At 32.3% G+C, this 19933-nt stretch overlaps 2 protein-coding genes across 2 annotated transcripts in view; one reads left to right on the plus strand and one right to left on the minus strand.

Annotated features, from left to right (window-relative positions):
- Positions 1 to 3882, plus strand: part of LOC131848576 (endoplasmic reticulum mannosyl-oligosaccharide 1,2-alpha-mannosidase) — a 31967-nt gene extending 28085 nt beyond the window's left edge. The window contains exons 11-13 of the mRNA XM_059198493.1: positions 102 to 281; positions 1601 to 1741; positions 3352 to 3882. Coding sequence (XP_059054476.1) covers positions 102 to 281; positions 1601 to 1741; positions 3352 to 3567 — 537 coding nt within the window. The 3' untranslated portion in view covers positions 3568 to 3882. The remainder of the gene's footprint in view (positions 1 to 101; positions 282 to 1600; positions 1742 to 3351) is intronic.
- A 3917-nt stretch (positions 3883 to 7799) lies between these two features.
- LOC131848586 (uncharacterized) lies at positions 7800 to 9399 on the minus strand. Its single transcript, XM_059198503.1, has 2 exons — positions 9358 to 9399; positions 7800 to 9168 (listed from the first exon to the last, which is right to left on the minus strand). The coding sequence occupies exon 2, from the start codon at positions 9126 to 9128 to the stop codon at positions 7800 to 7802; it is 1329 nt and encodes a 442-aa protein (XP_059054486.1). The 5' UTR covers positions 9129 to 9168; positions 9358 to 9399.
- Positions 9400 to 19933: the final 10534 nt, after the last annotated feature.

The raw sequence follows: 19933 nt of genomic DNA on the forward strand, positions 1-19933 counted from the left end.
GTTGAAATATTTAATTATATTATTATAAAGAATTTCTTTATATATATATATATATATATATATATATAACTATGTATACTAATGAATATATCAAATTCCAGTCTTTCAACCCGAAGATGGACCACTTGACCTGCTTCCTGCCTGGTACATTGGCGCTCGGCCATGCCAACGACCTCCCCGACTGGCACATGACCATGGCTGAGGAGTTACTCTACACATGTTACCTCACATATGCAGTACATCCCACATTCCTGGCGCCGGAGATTACGCACTTCAATATGGTGTGTTTATGTATATAATAACCATCAAAAACATAAATGTGAAATCATAGCCGAGTTCAATATTATGATATGTGCTTTGATTGTTGACTTCGACGACAAAAGAAGTGAAATCTAAATGGGTGCCAAGTTCAATAGTCTGTCCTGAAATGTATTTATAACAATATAAAATGTCATTTCTTCTTATAACTTAGGATAATATATTGTAGCCTAAGGTCTGACTTGGCTAGTTCTCATATACCAATTATTACTTTCTATGGCTAGTTACTACTAATAATAAAATAGGAATCGATAAGTAACAGGTTTAGAACTTGCGAAGGCTACAGTATATTTTGTATATGAAAACTAGCCAAGTCAGACCTTAGGCTGTTAATATCTAAATAACCGTTTGAGATATGTTTCTGAAATTTGGAATACATATTTATCTCGCAAGTCTTAATATATGAACCAAATTTGACAGGTTTATGTGAAAGAGTTTTTGAGTTATGAGGGGGTATAAAGTGGCTCCAAATGGTTCGTGTAAAACTACACACGGTGCTGCTCGCCAGTTCTCTTACTTGAACTCGGCTTTGACACGCTCCCGCGTGTCTAGATAATAATAATCTCAGGACAATTCACACAGCGCCATCTAGTCCCAAGTTAAGCTTGTGTTATTTTTTCGTAAATACATACATATTATACATAGAAAACACACAGGCTGGTACAAACCATCACGCCCTTGAATACAACTGTTTGTACCGTGCGAGGAATCGAACCCGCGACCAAGGGGAGTAAGGCGGTGTGCTAAAAACGCTAGACCATCGAATCCGTCAATTTAGACAGTGGACTAATTAACTAAACTATTATATATTTATTACATTTTGACTTATGAGGGACTAAAATTTTGAAAAGATCCCATTTAAAAAACATGATTAATTATTTCTAGGTTTGGCATGACAAATTTAAAATTGCATATAAACTAACATATAAAATTCTCGTCTCACAGGTTTCGTGTTTATACTCCTAAACTAAACGGCTTGACAGATTTTGATGAAATTTTATATGTATGTTCAGTAGGTCCGAGAATAGGTTTATAACAAATTTTTATACCCATAAGCGTTAAGGGTGGGTCACCCCCAAAAATTTGTTATTATTTTTTTCGACAATTTTATTTATTTTTTATAATGTGGCATTAAATAATATATACAGCCCTGAATTTTCACCCTTCTACTAACAACCGCTATTTTTTAATAGCAATATTTATTTATACAACAAAACATCTTTTGCCATGACAGCTAGTTACATATAAAAAAGTTATAATATTTTTTAATGTAATATTTCAGGCAAGTGCAACAAACGATATGTACACAAAAACAGCTGACGCCCACAATCTGTTACGACCGGAATTTGTCGAGAGTCTGTGGTATATGTATCAGATTACTGGCAACACTACGTACCAAGAGTGGGGATGGCAGATCTTCCAGGTCCACAATTATTTAATTTTCTATGCATTAATGGAGTAAAATGTGATATATAGGTTATGTTACAACACGGATTTGGTACCTCATCTTGTTTATTTATGTTGGTTGCTGTTCGAAGTATGATATAGAGTAATATCTTACTAATATTATAAACGCGGAAGTTTGTGTGTTTGTGAGTGTGGATGGATATTTGTTACTCTTTCACGTAAAGCTATAGCATATGTGTTATTCTGATATACAAGCTGTATTACTGTATAGTGTCATCAAAATCTGATCAGTAGGATTTTCATGACAAACACACACATTCTGTAATGATAGATAGATAGATAGATAATTGATTTATTGCCAACATAACACAAATAATACAATTTACAATAAGACACAAAATAAGAAATAAATAATAACTTAGAAGTTGGTAATAGGAGCTGCCTCAGCTGTTGCTGATATAAGCACAACCTTAATGAGGTGTACCTATACAGCTCTGGTTTTCAGGCAGCCCCCATTACTCATAAAAAAAAAACCTAAAATGCGGGTTTTTTACTACATACAGATACATATAATTTAAATAAAAAAAATATATTAAATAAGGTCTAGGATACACAAATATAAATATATATAAAATGATAATATAGCTTATATATCAGAACACGTGCTATAATTTAAAAGATATTATATAAATTGGGCAAAATATAATAATTAATGTCAGGTAAGTGAATTCAGGTCGAATTTGCGCGATATTATAATCATCATCATCATCATCATCATCGCAGCCCGGAAGACGTCCACTGCTGGACATAGGCCTCCCCCAAAGATCTCCACGACGATCGGTCCTGCGCTGCTTGCATCCAATGCCTTCCAGCGATCTTGACCAGATCGTCGGTCCACCTTGCTGGAGGCCATTCGCTATTATAATATGTCATGATAATTGACATAGGGTTATCTAGTCCCAAGTTAGAGCTAGAGCTTAGTTTTATGGATACTAGATAACTGATAACTGAAATACATAATTATAACTTTTATAAATACATTCATAATATGTATAGAAGACATTCAGAAAGGTACATGTAATTATACTCATGATGTTTGTGTCGTGCGAGGAATCGAACCTGCGACCATAGAAAAGTAAGGCGGCTAAATCGCTAGACCACCGAGGCCGTCGGTACAAATATAATAGGTACTCTCTAGTCAATGCTATTATTTCAAATTAAAATGCTGTTGTGATAGATGCAACAGAAATGTTGAAATGGATTTGTGGTGTGTATGGTTGTAATAAACCAGTTGGCTACCGATAAATCCGGTAAGAATGGTTAATTAACCGAGAGCGACAAAAAAGGGTAAATAATGGCGTCTTTTTATTGTATAGTGAACTCCTATGTAAAGGGAAAAATCAATATACGAAGGAAACACATTCATACAGTATTTATATCAGTTGTCTATTGCTCATAATACAAGCCTTACTTATTTATTTGTTAAAACTTTGATGCACAAATACGTAAAGAAAGGTGCACATGGAGGACTTAACACTTATCTGTGAACTAGATGTAGCTGTGGGAATTATTATGAGATATTATTATGGTCATTAACTAACTAATTATTTTCGTACAAAATTTCAGAGTTTAGAGAAATATGCAAAAGTGCCAAACGGTTACACATCTTTGGCCAACGTGAAATCAGATAAACCACTGCAACGTGACATGATGGAATCATTCTTCTTGTCGGAGACACTCAAGTACTTGTATCTGCTGTTCAGCGAGGATAGATTCATGATCGATCTGAATAAGTATGTCATCAACTCTGAGGCTCACCCGTTACCAATACACAAAAACTAATATACACTTCCAAAGAAACGTGATAAGACCGAGTTATAATTCTATTATTTACCACGAACATTACCGGCTCAGCGTTTTGATATAACAGATTCAATTCAATGAAGTTTTTATACAACAGGACAAATAATATATATGTTTTTCACTCACATTAAAATTAACGTTTAATTACATCAAATTGAAATCAGTGTGATTTTTACACAAAAGGACTTAAGGAAATAAACAATACAGTATAAAATATAGATATATATCGACACGGAAATACTTTTAAAATATACAGTTTTAATATTTTCTTGTGATTGTGTAATATTGTGATAAACAGTTGTGTAATCCAAATTATTGTATAGCATCTTTATAATATACCCCCCGTATCTATAAAAACTATACCTATATTTGAAGTATTAAAGTATTTTTCGATTAATTCGAATTAAGAAAATAACTCCAATGGTAAGTACACATTATATAAACAATATATTTGCTTTGATAATATTATTTATGAGATCCCAATATTTCGATGTTGATGCAAAGGTACGGGTCAATTGCATTTCGGGTTTTCTTTACCAGGAGCTCATAAATAATATGGTAAATATCCCGTGGTATATAAAGTGTACGATGGCAACCGTGAAAAAAAATGAAACAAAGACAAAATAAATAACTAAGAAGATTTTATCATTTGATGTTTTTATAGATAAGAGGGTTTATATCAGAGTTTTATACATATTAAATTCATTCGTTTGAGCTATTAATATACATATATAGAATACAGGCGTTTTACCTTACAATAAAACGCTTATTAAACATACTTACCTTATTCGAAACCCAATAAAACATGAGAGTAGCATTTCCGTTTCCGCTTTCTGAGAATATAGTGCCTATCTCTTCTGACTAATATTTCTGTCCCTTTCTCTCTTTTCCCTACCACTGCCACCACCAGCGCCATCTAGCGAGCTAAGTTTAGAGGGAGCGATGTTTTATTGTTCATTGGAGGCGAATGTTTTCCACCTGGCAGTATTTAAAAATATTGGGTTTCGAATAAGGTAAGTATGTTTAATAAGCGTTTTATTGTAAGGTAAAACGCCTGTATTAAACAACTTGACCGTTATTCGAAACCCAATAAAACATGAGAAGTGTCTGTTATCGCCTGGTGGTGGTATATGTAAACGCCAATGTGACTATGTATATATATATATATATATCTAAAGAAATGTAACTTTATATGAATAGGAATAAGAAACAATTGCAGGATCTAGGTGACCCAAAGTTCCAAGATTGAAGAATAAAATAAAAAATGATTTTATCATAGACGTTTACTTAATAGAATTAACAATTACAACAAAATATTTATACTCATTTTAATTGATATAATCGAACCAAAATATAATCTTTCCAATCACTGCATTATTGTACTAAAATTTATTTATTTACTGGTCTGAATAAACGCGTAATCAACTGACTATTTCGTGATGAAATTATTTCTCGGCGGTAAAATTGTGTAAAGGTATTTTCTGATCGCCAGTTTCCTCGTGCAAGAATATCATCCATAGCAAAATTTTCTGCCCAGTTCTTAGAAGCTACAGCTGATCGGAAGCTTCCTGGGGTGGCGTCGATACCGGCTTTTTCAGCAGCTTTTTTAGCCATCCCCCAATGACGGTGGTCGAAGCTGGTTTAGTTAATCTTGCTGTAGTAAGAAATAAATCGTTGTAATTAGTCGTATTTCTTCTTGTTGCCGAAAGCTTTATTAGTTGCTTTATCCAATGAACAGGATCCAGAGCCCTATTTTGTTGATTTGTCAGTAATTTCCAACCTGATTGTTGATAACTAACTGTATCCGTTTTGGAGCCATAGACGGGAATTAATATAACATCATCATCTGAAACTATGCAGTGTTCATTAGATATTCTTAACAATGTCAAATCATGAACGCGTCGTCCAGAGCATAGAAGCAAAATCGCTGCTGTTTGAGCAGATGTTTCATACAAGCTAATGGTATCAGGGTTCTGTTTCGCCAAGAAGTTGGTTAAGATATCTATATCCCATGTTGGAAGTTTAGTTGGTTTTGGTTTAGCTAAAGCTATTGCTTTTAATATTTGTTTCACAAGAAAGTGTGTGCTTAGTTTATCCCGCTTGTTTGGGCCGCAAAAAGTTGACACTACAGATTTGTGAACAAGTATAGTGCTATAGGCTAAGTTTTCTTTGTGATGTAGATCCGCTAGATATTTAGCCAAATCTGCACCTTGGAGTTTATTAAAGTCTATCTTATTAGCTTTTGACCATTTGAGCCATCTGTTCCATGCTGAGCGATACGTGTTTAGGGACGACGTGCGCCAACTAGAATTTAATAATGATATCTGTTCTTTCGTCCAGTCGTTGAGGTGTTGCGTCCACCCCCAAGTTTCCAGATCTCCAGACTCAGATCCTCTACATTTGGAGGTGGAAGGCCCGTAGAAACGTCGACTAGTATCTTGTTCAAGTGTTTTATTGTGAACGGAGCTGCTAAGGCTCTGGATTTCAGATCTGGTCGCCAGTACACTTTGTCCCACTTCGGTACTACCATAAGGTACAGTCCTCGAGCTCTGTTCAGATGTGTCAGGACTTTTGGGATGAGATAAGGAGGAGGAAATACCCATGCCAGAGGAAAGTCCCAATTCCGTCCCAATGCATTGTACATCTTCGCCTGACTGTCGTGTCTGTCGAGTGTGCAATAATTTTCTACGACATGAGCTGTCATTGACGCGAATAAATCTATTTGAGGTCTTCCCCATTTGGCAAAAACTATTTCTGTTAGTGCAGGCAATAGATGCCACTCTGGAGATACACGGTTCCGAGACAGTCGATCGGCGTCGCAGTTGTATCGCCCCGGTATATGATAGACTGTCATCTGAATATTGTGTTGATCCAATATTTGAAAAATATCGACCGTTATTTTCATCAAGGCTGATGACTTCGTCCCGCCTTCGTTGCGCAGATAGGACACAACTGTTTGATTGTCGCATTGTATCAGGAGACCGGTGTATCGAAGCTGATAGCCGTATTCGATTAGGACGTTCCGGATTGCTAACATTTCTTTTTGATTGCAATGTAAATAAACCTGTTCTTTTGTCCAGGTCCCTGCTATACTTATTTCGTCTAATTTTGCACCCCATCCCGCATCGCTTGCATCCGTTGTTAGGTAATGCGAGGGAAGTTCGGTGTGAATGGGCGTACTGTGGCTGCAATTGTTTTTCCACCATATTATTTCCATTAAGCTGTCTTGTGATAATGTAATTGTTCCCGTCTCGTCTAATTTCCAAAGCAGATTGAGTTGGGTTTGTAGGTGTCGGTAATTCAACCGACCCCTTGGTACCGCGAAGCTGGCAAAATTCAAGCTTCCGATCAATTTTTGAAGAGTCAAGATTGAAACTGTCTTTTTGGTTTCTGTTGCAGCCAAGAGATTTCTTATTTTCGTGATTTGCCTGTCGGGTAAGTGTTTTATATTTAGTCGTGTGCTCCAATTGATTCCTAGAAACTCGACGGATTTTTGCGGATGGAGAATGCATTTGTCCTTGTTTACATACCACCCGAGTAGCTTTAATGTCTGTAGGGTTAATGCAATGTGCTTCTTTAAAGTTGCTGGATCCTGATGGGCAAGAAGAAAGTCGTCCAAATAAATCAACAGCCGTACTCCGTTTTCGCGTAAGTATTGACCTATCCAGTTTGTGACGGATGCAAATGTTCTCGGTGCTGAGCTTAGGCCAAACGGGAGGCAAGTCATTTCGTATAATTTTCCTTCGTACATCAAGCGGAGGAACCTTCTGTGACCCACTGAAACTGGTATGTGAAAATACGCTTGATGGATGTCTATTTTGGCTAAAAAATCTCGAGGTTGTAGAAAGTCCGGCACTCGAAACACGTTTGTCAGTCTGAATTTGCCTGCGTGAACATACCGATTCAGATTTTTCAGATTGAAGATTGGACGGGGTGATCCGTCGCTTTTTAATCTCAGAAATATTGTGGAGATGAAGCTTGGTGAGTTTGGTACTGCTACAATTACACCTTGAGCCAATAATTTGTTTATGATGACAGACATTTTGCTCGATGTTTGCGTAATGCAATCTTGGAGAGTTGGCATACAAAGTGGAGGCTTTTTCATGAAAGGAATGCCGTAACCTTTTATAATTTTTAAAACATGGGCAGGAGCACCGAGGTATTCCCATTGAAGAACGTGATGTTGTAGGCATCCGGCAAAAAAGGCATAGTCAGTATTTTCTTGGGTTGCTCCGATCCCGGTGGGATACTGGGGAGCGTGTTCGTTGCCCTCTATTGTGTGGTATCTCGCCTTGATGCCCACGGTAGGCAGTGCCTCTTCGGGACTGAAATGTGTATCTCCTTGATTTGGCTCCTCTATTAGCTGAGGTATTTTTTGTAGAGCTAAACTGCTTCACTGGTGGTTTTTGCGTTTGTATAGCGCGGTGGTCGCGATTGGAATAAGAATCGTTCTGCGGTGCAGAATTGCGATCCTTCTGATTGTTCCAGAAGATGCTCTTTGTACCTCCGGCCTTCTCTAGAACAGCGCTGAATTTTTCCGCTTCAAAGAGATTATCTATTGACGGCGGTATACGACGAAATGCGCTTTTATGAAAGGGATCTTTTACCGAGGCTAGGATCGTCTCTCTTCGTTGCTGAATTATTTCGGCCCTGTGACCGCAAACCAATTGTAATGCATCACTTGAGGCCTTCATATATTCTCCGTTGGAAAATATATTGTTGAGTTTCGAGTGTATTGACTCATAATTAACGTTTTCGGTTTCGTGAACCCAGTTTAAGAATAAGTTTATCTCATTCTGTAACGCATCGCGCTGTTTCAATAGAGCATACGTTAAACCAGCAAATGCTCTTTCCATATTAGAGGCGGTCCGTGAAGTATCGTACCTGGTGATCTCGTCATTTGCTCGTAAGTTTACAAAGCCTGGTTGATGCACGTATTGTTTTTGCACATCCGCGTAACGAACATTCACCCATTCTTCGTTATTGAAACGCTGCAATAGCTTTAATTGTTCCACGTATGCAGGCGGTGCCTGTGGTACGTGAGGTTCCTTTGTTTTTGTTGTAAGCAATATGTTGAACTCTGTCCGGCTACCGTTGGTAAGCGCGGGTTCATTGGATATAGCTGTATCCGAAAGAGCGGTTGCACCAGTAAAGTTACCGCTGGATTCAGCATAATTGTCATCGCAATATAAATCTCCACTCACATTTGCGTCAATACCGTTATCACACTCGTTATGATAGATATTTTCTGCATTAGCAGTGTATGACTGGCTAACCTGTTGTTTAAGTTTAGAAATTTCGTTAAATAATTGATCGAACTTACGGTTTTTATTCTTCTTCCTTCGTTTTGTTTTGCGTGATTTCCGACCCTTACAATCACTGCATGACGAAGAAGAGCTCGAATCCTCTGATGAGGTGTTACTATCAGATGATTCAGATAATCTTTGTGTTTTTCTTTTATGTCTCGATTTACCATTCACAGGTGGTTCATTTGAAGCTTCTTCGTTACCTTTACTAGTGGATGGTATCGGATTATCCATTATAATATTTTATTTCGAACGGTAATACCGTTTAAGTCCCCTAGAAAAATAGATATATTAAATAAACCAAATTTACACAATTGTAATGATTAATACACCTAAACTAATAAAACTTGTGGGTAGGTACAGAATTGTAATAACCAGTACACGATTTACTGATTAATATATCTGAAATAAACCGTAACTGTGATTACAAAAATAATAATAAAATATGTGGGTAGATTCTTACTTATATTAAAGGTACACGATCCAATATTTCAACTGAGGCACTAACTGAAGTCGTCGAGCTATTAGTAGCTGCCGTCTGCACTCAACGGGAAACTTAACGCCAATGAACAATAAAACATCGCTCCCTCTAAACTTAGCTCGCTAGATGGCGCTGGTGGTGGCAGTGGTAGGGAAAAGAGAGAAAGGGACAGAAATATTAGTCAGAAGAGATAGGCACTATATTCTCAGAAAGCGGAAACGGAAATGCTACTCTCATGTTTTATTGGGTTTCGAATAACGGTCAAGTTGTTTAATAAGAAATAATCTAATGTATTGAAACTTGATATCTGAATACCATTGTATATTAACGTATGTATACTCGACCGATATTATCTTATTTGGATCTCGATTGTGTAGTGATTTAAGCCACTGCCTCATGTGATGATCATGAGTTTGATTCCCGCATTTGCATTCATGTGTCTTTTTGTATTAGTCTGGGGTTATTTACTGGTTTATATATGATAATTAAAAAAATATTAATGTATGTCTATGAATTGTCTACTATTGATATAAGCTCTGCTTATTTTGGGAGTAGACGACGCCGTGTGATATGTGTAGGTTTATTTAATATTATACATTTTAGCATTTTTGTCCTAGTTAGTATAATATCCAGTTTGACTGGTTAAAGTAATATGTTAATATATATATTACTATACTATTGTTATACAATAATAATAGTAGTATAATAAATCATATTGTCTGTAGAAACAAAATAGTACAATTGTGAGAACACCAAAATTTTTATATAATGTGACCAGAAATTGACTGGGGTGTCAGATATACAGCTTATACAATTCATTGCGTATAACCCGCTAAATTTTAGTAGGCCTGTCACACTGAAGGCGTAATAATCACAATACTATACTCTTAATTTAATTGGCTATACGAAATGACATTAATGTATACATAAACAACATTTCTAACACCCCTAATAGAAAATCGTGTAATTTTTATCTCTATTACAATTATTTTACGTTTTAAAATCGCATTACGCTATTAATTATTTATCATGTATATAAATTATGTAATAATTATTTTAAAATATGCACTAGTTAGTCAATTCAAGTATGTAGTAACGAATTAGGCAAGACGTTGCGAGCACTAATTTGTTATTAAAAAAATAGAAACGTTTAAACGGGTTGTTGTGTAACGTAATTATTAATTATAGTGATCTATTTAAATCGATTAGTCCACGATAATGTATGAACAATTTTAGTATTGCAATATCAAACAGAATTGTACCGATCGCAATTTAAATTCTGAAATTTGTAAATAAATTTGCAATAGACATAGAAATGATCTTTATTAAAAAAAAAATTTTTTTTTTATTCTACCACTCATTAGACACGCTGACTTATCACAAGAAGCATAAGGAAATTATTTATACGTATAATTTGGTAAAGCCCCAGTTTACCCGAAATCATGGCGGTTGAAACACTGCTGAATTATCGGGAACTCATTATAAATAAAACATCGTAAGATCCAGTGATGTTTACTAATATTACGTATAAATAATAACCCGTCAAATTTAAATCAGTGTATAAGGAGATTATTGGTCTAATGGTACGTTTACACACAGCCCAAGTGGGCAGGAAAGTGAGCAGCGCGAGAGTGTAAACACGATACTTCCAATGCCACTCGCATTGCCCGGCGCTCCCTCTATTGTCGGATTTTCCTGCGCGAGTCAAAGGACTGGCAGCGCGAGTGGCAATGTGTGTACATTCAGCACTCTCGCTCAGTTGTCGCCGGCAATATTTCCGGCAGCGTGACTGGCGGGGGAAGCGGCTGAATGTAAACGTAGCAAACTGTTATATGAGAATTTTATAAATTGCGTTACACAATGAACAACCTGGACGTAATGTGAAGAACGTTAAAACATTTGGGCCGTTATACTGTTTAATGGAAATTCAAAACTAACGACTTCTCTGCATTAATCAATTTTTAATGAATTCCATACATGTTCCTATATTGACTGTCAGCTTTGAGCTCACAAAGAATAGTTACTAATACTAACAGATTTTTATATAAATATTTTCATATACATTTATATTTGAAATGATACTACCCATTTGCAGTTATAAGTACTTACATTAAAACGAATTTACGAATTCATTTCATTCCTGTAACATTTATTCTATTATATTATTAATAACAATTATTATTCTATTATTAACACTATTTATTGATTATGTAATATTATTAATTAAATAATAATAATGTGAATGATATATTTAGATTTACTCTACAACGTGTTTTACGTATTTATCATATATTTTAATTTTAAATTTAATTACTTTTTTATTACTATGATGATGTAAATTAATATTGTGATCTAATATTTATTGATGATGTATTGAAATCAGGAAATTTATTGCTAGCTATTATAAATCACAGTATACATTTAAGAAGCATTTAAAGAGTATTTACTTGCATTTAATTACATGTACAATTAAATAGAGATATAAGAAAGTTTTCCGTTTGTATTCAAAGTACAAACTGCTCATTGACAATATCTAAAGTTGTACAGATTTTTAGTATTATGTCATACAATTATATTTATAGATAATGGAATGCTGGATAAACAGTTTTTTAAGTATGGACAATATGTTTCGCTACTGAAGTATCGGTATTTAATCATTCTAATTTAACTTTATAAATACAATTCTCAATATTTATCTTGATTTCTTAAAAAGGCTCTTAGTGAACTGTTACTTTAGTCATGCAATGACATACGCATTAAATAATAGTAAAAATAGATTTTTTTTTAAATGGAATAGAAATTCATATGTTACGGATGCATTTAACTTAATAATCTCGCTTTAGTTTACTACCCTCATAAATCTCTGTTTCCCTCGTTGTTATGCTTGACTGGAAGAATATTTTTAGTATACTTGTGTGTGAATTAAAGTTTTAATAAATAAATAATTATTATACCAGATGGATTAGTCAGAGGTAATGCAGGTTAAATATCGTGATGACACTTGTTACCCGATATAGTGGTGGGAGTGCATTATTATATAAAATAGCTTTGCACGGATGCATTACAAATTTTTGAATTTCTTGGCTTGTTCTATACTAAAACACGCATATATTATAGATGTAAACCTTTCTCTTGATTCATTCTATCTCTTGCTGAGAACTGCATTAAAACCCATTGTGTAATTTAAAAGATATAAGCTACTTTATACTATGTAAAGATATATTATATAATATTTTCAAATATATGTATAAAACATTGCTTGATTAACGTCATAGTTCACTTCTATAATATATAATATAATTCTGCATAGTAAGTTATCGCACCTTCGCTCAAATAGTATATTGTAAACAATTTCATAATATAACTTTTTTATACGAAAGAGATTTAAGTAAACATTGAGTGTGGCCTTACCCCATTACATAAGTGAAACCCCTACACAATTCCATAAGCCGTTTCTGTGATTTACGTGTACATACAAATAAAAGTTGTAACAAATATCAACATAGTTTTTTAATACTGACACTATTTGAGCAGGGTGTGTTTTAAACATGAAGTAATTTAAGTATTGAATTTATCGATTGTAAAAGCGAAACATCAGTAAGAAACGTTTTTAACACATATTTTAAAGTTATTGGGACTTGTAATAACAATATTGGCCTTCGGAGCTGAACGATGCTCTACCGGCTTTGCATTTAATATACTCCATTTTTATACTAAAAAAATATTTTATATTATATACAGAAATATTATACAGGCGATATTTCTACAGATCTTATTAATTATAATAATACAATTATTACATGTAAATAATTTTAATATTTAAGTGTCTTACATATAATATTGTAGTCATTTAATATAACTGTAAATATATGAACGCCTCTTAATGTGTGTATATACATATATAAATGTAATATATAAGAGTATTATTATGACTTTTAATAACAAGCAGTAAGTCTTCGTAAATGTGCTTTATAGTGTCCTATTCTTTGGTGAATTTGTATAGTTATCTCCCGCACCATTATTAACATAAGATATTTATGTTATTTTAAATACTCCTATATTAGTATATTTAGATTTTTAGTGAATCTTTGAAGATGAAAAAAAAATGGCGACATTGCTATTTTAAGTTTGACCGCTGCCATTTTGTTTTGAATAGTGTACGTCACTCTTTTGATAGGTCAATGTGCAGCCTTTAGCATATAGCGTATGTCTTATAGTGCAACTGAGCATCGAGGGGTACTCGACTTGCAAATATGATTTCTAGGCAGTGAACATATGGTCTTGGTTTTATGGCCATCAGGTCTAAATGTGTGTGAAATATACCTTTTTAAATAAATCGATTATAATTATTATTAATTAACCGATTTTTTAGAATATAAATCTTTGTTTTTAATTAATTATTTTGTTCCCATTCTTAATGACGGCTTCGGCTGTTTAGCGGTATAGCACACGGCTCTCGGGTTCTATTCCTCGCACGATACAAATAGTATTCATGGGTGTGATTGTGTTTATAGGTCTGGGTGTTTTCTAGGTATATTATATATGTATTTACCAGAAAATGTATCTCTGTATTTTGTAAGTTATCTAGTACCAAAAACACAAACTCTGCTTAACTTGAGACTAGATGGCGCTGTGTAAATTATCCAGATATATTACTATTGTAGTCGCCGTGTCGTCCCGTATATATATTTGAATAGGGATTACTAAATATTTTCTCCAATTAGTACTTTTATTTGAAAATGAAATTACTAGATTACCTGCAGAAATAAATTAAATAGTATTGTATCCTTCTTCATCACAAACACTTGTGCTGTCATATAGGATACATAGATAGAATTTCCTACTCATTAAGCAGTCAAGATAGCCAGAGGTTTTTATTCTCGTCCACTTTTGAAAGAGTACCTTTGGTTTTATGACGATTGTCCATATTGTCCTTTGCTATTGAAATCTTTGCAGTAAGCCTTCATCTGGTACGGTTTCAGACTGTGCTAGAACATTCCATTGACAAACTCATACAACAGACAATAAACAAGCAAATACATCTTCACACATTTTTATACTAAGTAGAATACTAAACTAAATGTAGGTTATAAATGATATTGAACCATAATTATACTAACGTAAGTTTTTTTTATTAAATGGGTTAGTCGCTAATGTTAGGAGTCGTTCACTGGTGCGGGTCAGTAGAAGAATTTTTCTGCACACTTATAATATTAAAAGATATTATTTATTATACAGTGTTATATTTCTTTGTGTATTTTCTATTTTGTAATTTTTTTCGAAACTTGTCTAGTACACAAATTATTCTGATTAATGCACATATTAAAAATATAATTGTACAATATTAGTGTTAATATATTATCATTTATTAAGAGGTTAGTTTATTTATTAAAAAATCATTTTATTTGAATAAGTAGACACTTTATTTTCGATTGAATAAAACGTAAAAGTAAAACCAAATTTGTTATATAAAAATTATTAATTTGTGAGACTACTAGTAATTAAATAATAATATAAAATACCAAAAGTGTTAATTTGTGTTATTTTAAATTATAATTTTATCATTGAGACTCGATGTGGAGTGTATGCAAAATTTTGTTATGATTATTTACTATGGGATGACATTGTAGTCTGTGTAATAGTTGATTGATGTTGTAATAATTATTGTGTAATATAAACGCACATGTAATTCCAATAAATGTAATGTAACGTGTGTAAATATATCATGTACATGTAATATGTAATGCGTGATATCTATAGTTAAAGAGGCGACAACATGTAACGCAATCTTGCCTATCATCCAAGCAGCTAAACACATGTAAATTAAAAAAAATATATTACATATATGTGAACATTTTAAGGTTTGAGATTTAAACACAGGTTGATAAGTTCTCTATCAACGTTTAGAGGCTTTCTTTAGAGTTGTATGGAGACACAACTAGTTGTTAGACGGCATGTAGACGGCTGGTAGTCATATTGAATGTTACAAACGCGGTTACTTGTAAATTTACACTGCGTTTGCATTAAAATACATATGCAAAATAATTTGTTTGCGACATATGGCAACACATGTCGTGAATATTAAGTACATATTTTTTTAAGGTTTCATAAAATGTATAGAATTTTATGTTATGGCTTTAATATGTGCTTACAAATTGATTTCTGTAAAAAAGCATAGTTCTTATTTTGAGAAACATTTTGTCATCGTCAATAACTATATTCTTTAATAGGCCATGTCGTCTGAAACGTGATTGAAATGTATGAAATTCATTGTATAATAACTCCTCAGTCTGACCTATTTTAAATTATTCAATTTCAGGAATACTAACACTCAACTTTACTTTTACTGTTTTGGGAAAATTATTAAATTTCATATGTATATTCACTGGGTTTTATTACATACCCTTTAGGGGCGATCCTTATTATTACTTCATACTTCAAAAGGGAGAGGGGAAGTAGACAAAGTGTCACATTATGTGAAAATGAGAAAGTTTGTAACGTCACATTTTAAAATCGTATGTGTTAAGGAAATACTAATAATAAATGAATACTAAATAAAATTTACTCTCAGAAATGGAACTGTTTTCGAAAATAGTTCAAATTTCAAAATATGTGACGTTATTCCAGAGATCCTTTAAAAGACTATCTTTGACAAAACAGAGGGAAGGTGGCAAATAATCACGAAATACGTGTGATGCAATTTATAGAAGAACAACTTTTGCATATTTTGGTGCAAACGCGGTGTCGGTCAGTATCTCTCGCGACGAAATTTTTTCTAGTACGTGATACTTTAATTTAGTTACCATAAAATAGTCTAGTATGCTGCTGTACTGTGGTAATTAGGTAACACACACGTAAATCATATTATGTACCTATTTGTTTTAGAAATACGTAATTGTCGGTGCAGTCTTTTGTTTAAATTTTGTCATATAGTTTTTTACTTTTGATGGAGCTATATGAATTATACAAGATTGTGCATTCATTAATTATAAACACAAATACCCATTATTAATAATTTTCAGGCATTTAGTAGGTACTCATAAAATTTATAGAATTATCTAAGGATAATCAAAGGATTTGATAATGGAACTTTTTTCTTGTGCCGCCAATGACAATCTTTTATCGTATGACTTTTTTATATTTCGTCATATTATATATTACATGTTAAGGGATAAGTGATTGTAACTATCTTGTTTTTAAAAAGTACTGTACCCAATTTGATATATTATACTATAATATTATACATCTTACTTTGTTTTTTATGTAATACAGGAATCTTTTTCTTTGTGTAAATTCATAGTATTTGTTATGAAACCTGCAATAAAATTCTACTTGTTCTCAGTATGTTTGGAAGAAATTGTTTGTAATATTTCCTTGTTTCGAAAGTCACCGCAAAATGTATCCTATTTTACTTGTTATAATGATTATTATTTAAAAACTACTAAATATTACTAGACAAAAGTCATTTTATTTTTCGTCTCCTAAGAAAATTGTAAATGTATAATCATAATATAAATAATGTTTTATCAGAAAATTTGTATTTTATGCTAAATTTTTATTTCTGAATAGAATGGTGAACCAATGGTTTCGGTACCAGTGGAAGGTAATATGATGAGAATGAAGTAAGGCCAGTTAACTAGTAGTTCTAAAAAACTGTGGTTTCTAGAAGTGTCGCGCGGAGATCAATCTGAGTACTTTATTAAACAATGGATATTCACTATTCAGCCACGGATTAAATATATTTCATATATCTACAACTCTGAAGAATTAGACGTATTTTTTTAATTATTTCTAAAACATCAAGGCACAGAAAAAAATCTCTAACAAGTTGTAAAACTACTGTAGCGCCATCTTCTGCAAAAATATGAATTAATACTCACAACCTTCGTAAACAAAATATGTTGTGCAATTATAAAAAAAATTAGAGTATTTATACTCCAGCACACCATCAACACGTATGGTGATAACTGTATTTATGAAAAATCTGTGTAACTATAGTTAAAATTATTTTTTATTATTAAATACTATGGTCTGAAAGGTCATTTAAGTGATAAATTAATATTATCAATTACTATATCGTTTCTTTACTGAAAAGAAAATCGATACATGCGATGTTTCCATCTCATGATAAGAGATACTTTATTTTGGCCTTTGCTAAGTCTCTCTACTCCTCTGGTTGTAATTATCATTAAATCATATTTAAGTAGCTGTTGCTGTATAAGGCATAAATAAAACATGTATATATCTAATTGTATTTATTTCCATTATGAAAATACAAAAATGTTTTTAAATTTATTTTTGATAATATTACTATACTTATCAAAAATATATATAATATTGAGACCAAATGCTCGGTTATTACAATAACGCCTTCCAATTTACATTAAAGTTACATATAGTAAATAATAACTCAGCGATAAAGTTACAAAAAAAATATAAATCTAAATATTTAACAAAACTAAATTATTATAATTCACTGATTGTGTTTCTGTGCCACTAGTGACAAAGGATTCAAATTATACATCTTTTTCTTTTTAGGCTACTTTAAAATAAACACAAATTTCTCATTCAAACTATATAAGAGTAAAGACATTTTGAAAAACAATACAGATTAATTTGCGATAATAAATATTCGTAAATCGAAATAGAATTTTACAAAACAATCCTTATTTGAACCTACAAATTTTATTGTATTCGACTCGTATAATTTTTTTTTCTAATTTAGTTTTACAAGAGGTTATCGAATATAGATTATATTTTAAATTTTCTTATAAATAATACTTATATATTGTGATTACATATACAGGTCACAAGAATGAGTACAAAAAAATACTATAAAGAAAACTATTTGTGTTTACAAATCATGGTTAAAAAAAATGTTCTCTATAGTTCTTTATCTCTGCTGATCTGCTTATCAGCAGTTTTTGCCAATTACAAATACAATCTCACTAGCGGCACAGATTAAAAAGAAATTAATGTTGACAGCCTTTAATTTTAATCCCTTTGCAGGAATTACAATCTCATCGTTAAATAAAATAAAATACTCATCTAAATATCACTACAGTAAATACTTATCAAAATCGATGTTACAAATACAAATATCTATATTTTATCACATATTTTAATCATTATATATCATATCATTATGGAATGCAAATGGATAATGCCGTTGTGAACAACAATCCTAGTTTCAGAGCTATCTTATTAATTACTACTACTGTTTTTCATTCCCAGGTTGTACGGTATCTATACCATACTAAAAGATAGTGATAGAAACCACATGTAACACGGAAAAATTTGAATGTTATGCAATTTTTAATAGCATACTCACAACTGAAAATCTAATATCATAAACGGGGAATTTGGTGAGTGTAAATGGAAGTTTGTCACTCTGTCAAGCAAAAACTATTGAATGAACAATGAAACTTTACAATATCATTACTTATACATCAAAATAACACATAGGCACAAAAATTTCATGCGTGTGAATCCGCAGGCACAGTTAGTGTTATAATAATTTTGAAATTCAATTAAATTAAAATTAAAACGAAAATAATTAATGCCTTAATTACTACTTACAAATTGACAATTTTATACAAGTTTTTACGAGATTCAATTATATAATACGCAATTAATTAACTTACACAAATGACGTTTGTTGAAAATCTCAATTATCAGTATTGTATTAGAATTGTAAATAATAATTTATCAATAATCACAAATCCCTTGTACAACAACTAGTTAATTGTAACTATTAGAGTGTTTTCACTTTAATAAAATACTTGGAAGAAAAGAACAAAATACACTTCAATACTTACAATACTTTCATCACAAGTTTGACATTTCCACGAATAAAGGGCTAAGTTTTTGATCAAACTTGTTATTGTTGCTTATAGACCAAAAAATAATATTTGTTCAGCGAAAAGTGGGCATGCAAGTAATGTGTACCAGGACATTGACAGTCGACAACAACTTTGACTAAGCCATAAGGGTTATCAGTCATTAGATATTAAAAAAAAACAATATGATATCAGTTTCCAAATCTTATTCCTAATCTACTACAATCAATGTTACATTTATGAATTTTATTGTGGAATCATTAGAATTTGCCTGGGTTTGAAAAACATATACTATAGAAATATATGAGTATAAAGTACGGATACATTGTAAATAGAAGCCTTATGTAAAACTATCTAAATTGTAGTGAAATTCGTATCAAAATTCGTGGTTAAAGATAAGTATAGAAAAGACACACAGTCAAAGATTTTGTTTTATACTATTTTTTAGTTTATTTGTATCTATAAATAGTATAAAACAAAACAATATATATATGAATAAATGGGAATACACCCTTAATTCTACGTTACCATGTGGAGTATGATCCCCATTTGAGGAAATGAAACTATCATACTTATTTCCTACGATTATGAGCAAATAAAATAATTCCTTTTGCATAGCTGCTAGAGTGAAGAGATACATTTTAATCACAGGTTGATTAACAATCTTGTAATTACATTGTCCACCTTAGAATCCAGCTAAATAAAGCCCTAATCTCATT

This window comes from Achroia grisella, unplaced genomic scaffold (assembly GCF_030625045.1).
Source record: "Achroia grisella isolate CSIRO2021 unplaced genomic scaffold, CSIRO_AGI_Agris_v1 utg5633, whole genome shotgun sequence".
In the NCBI taxonomy this organism is placed as follows: Eukaryota; Metazoa; Arthropoda; class Insecta; order Lepidoptera; family Pyralidae; genus Achroia; species Achroia grisella.

Bases quoted from the DNA above. Each gene is read 5' to 3' on its own strand.
- LOC131848586 (XM_059198503.1), bottom strand. From the start codon at position 9,128: ATGGATAATCCGATACCATCCACTAGTAAAGGTAACGAAGAAGCTTCA.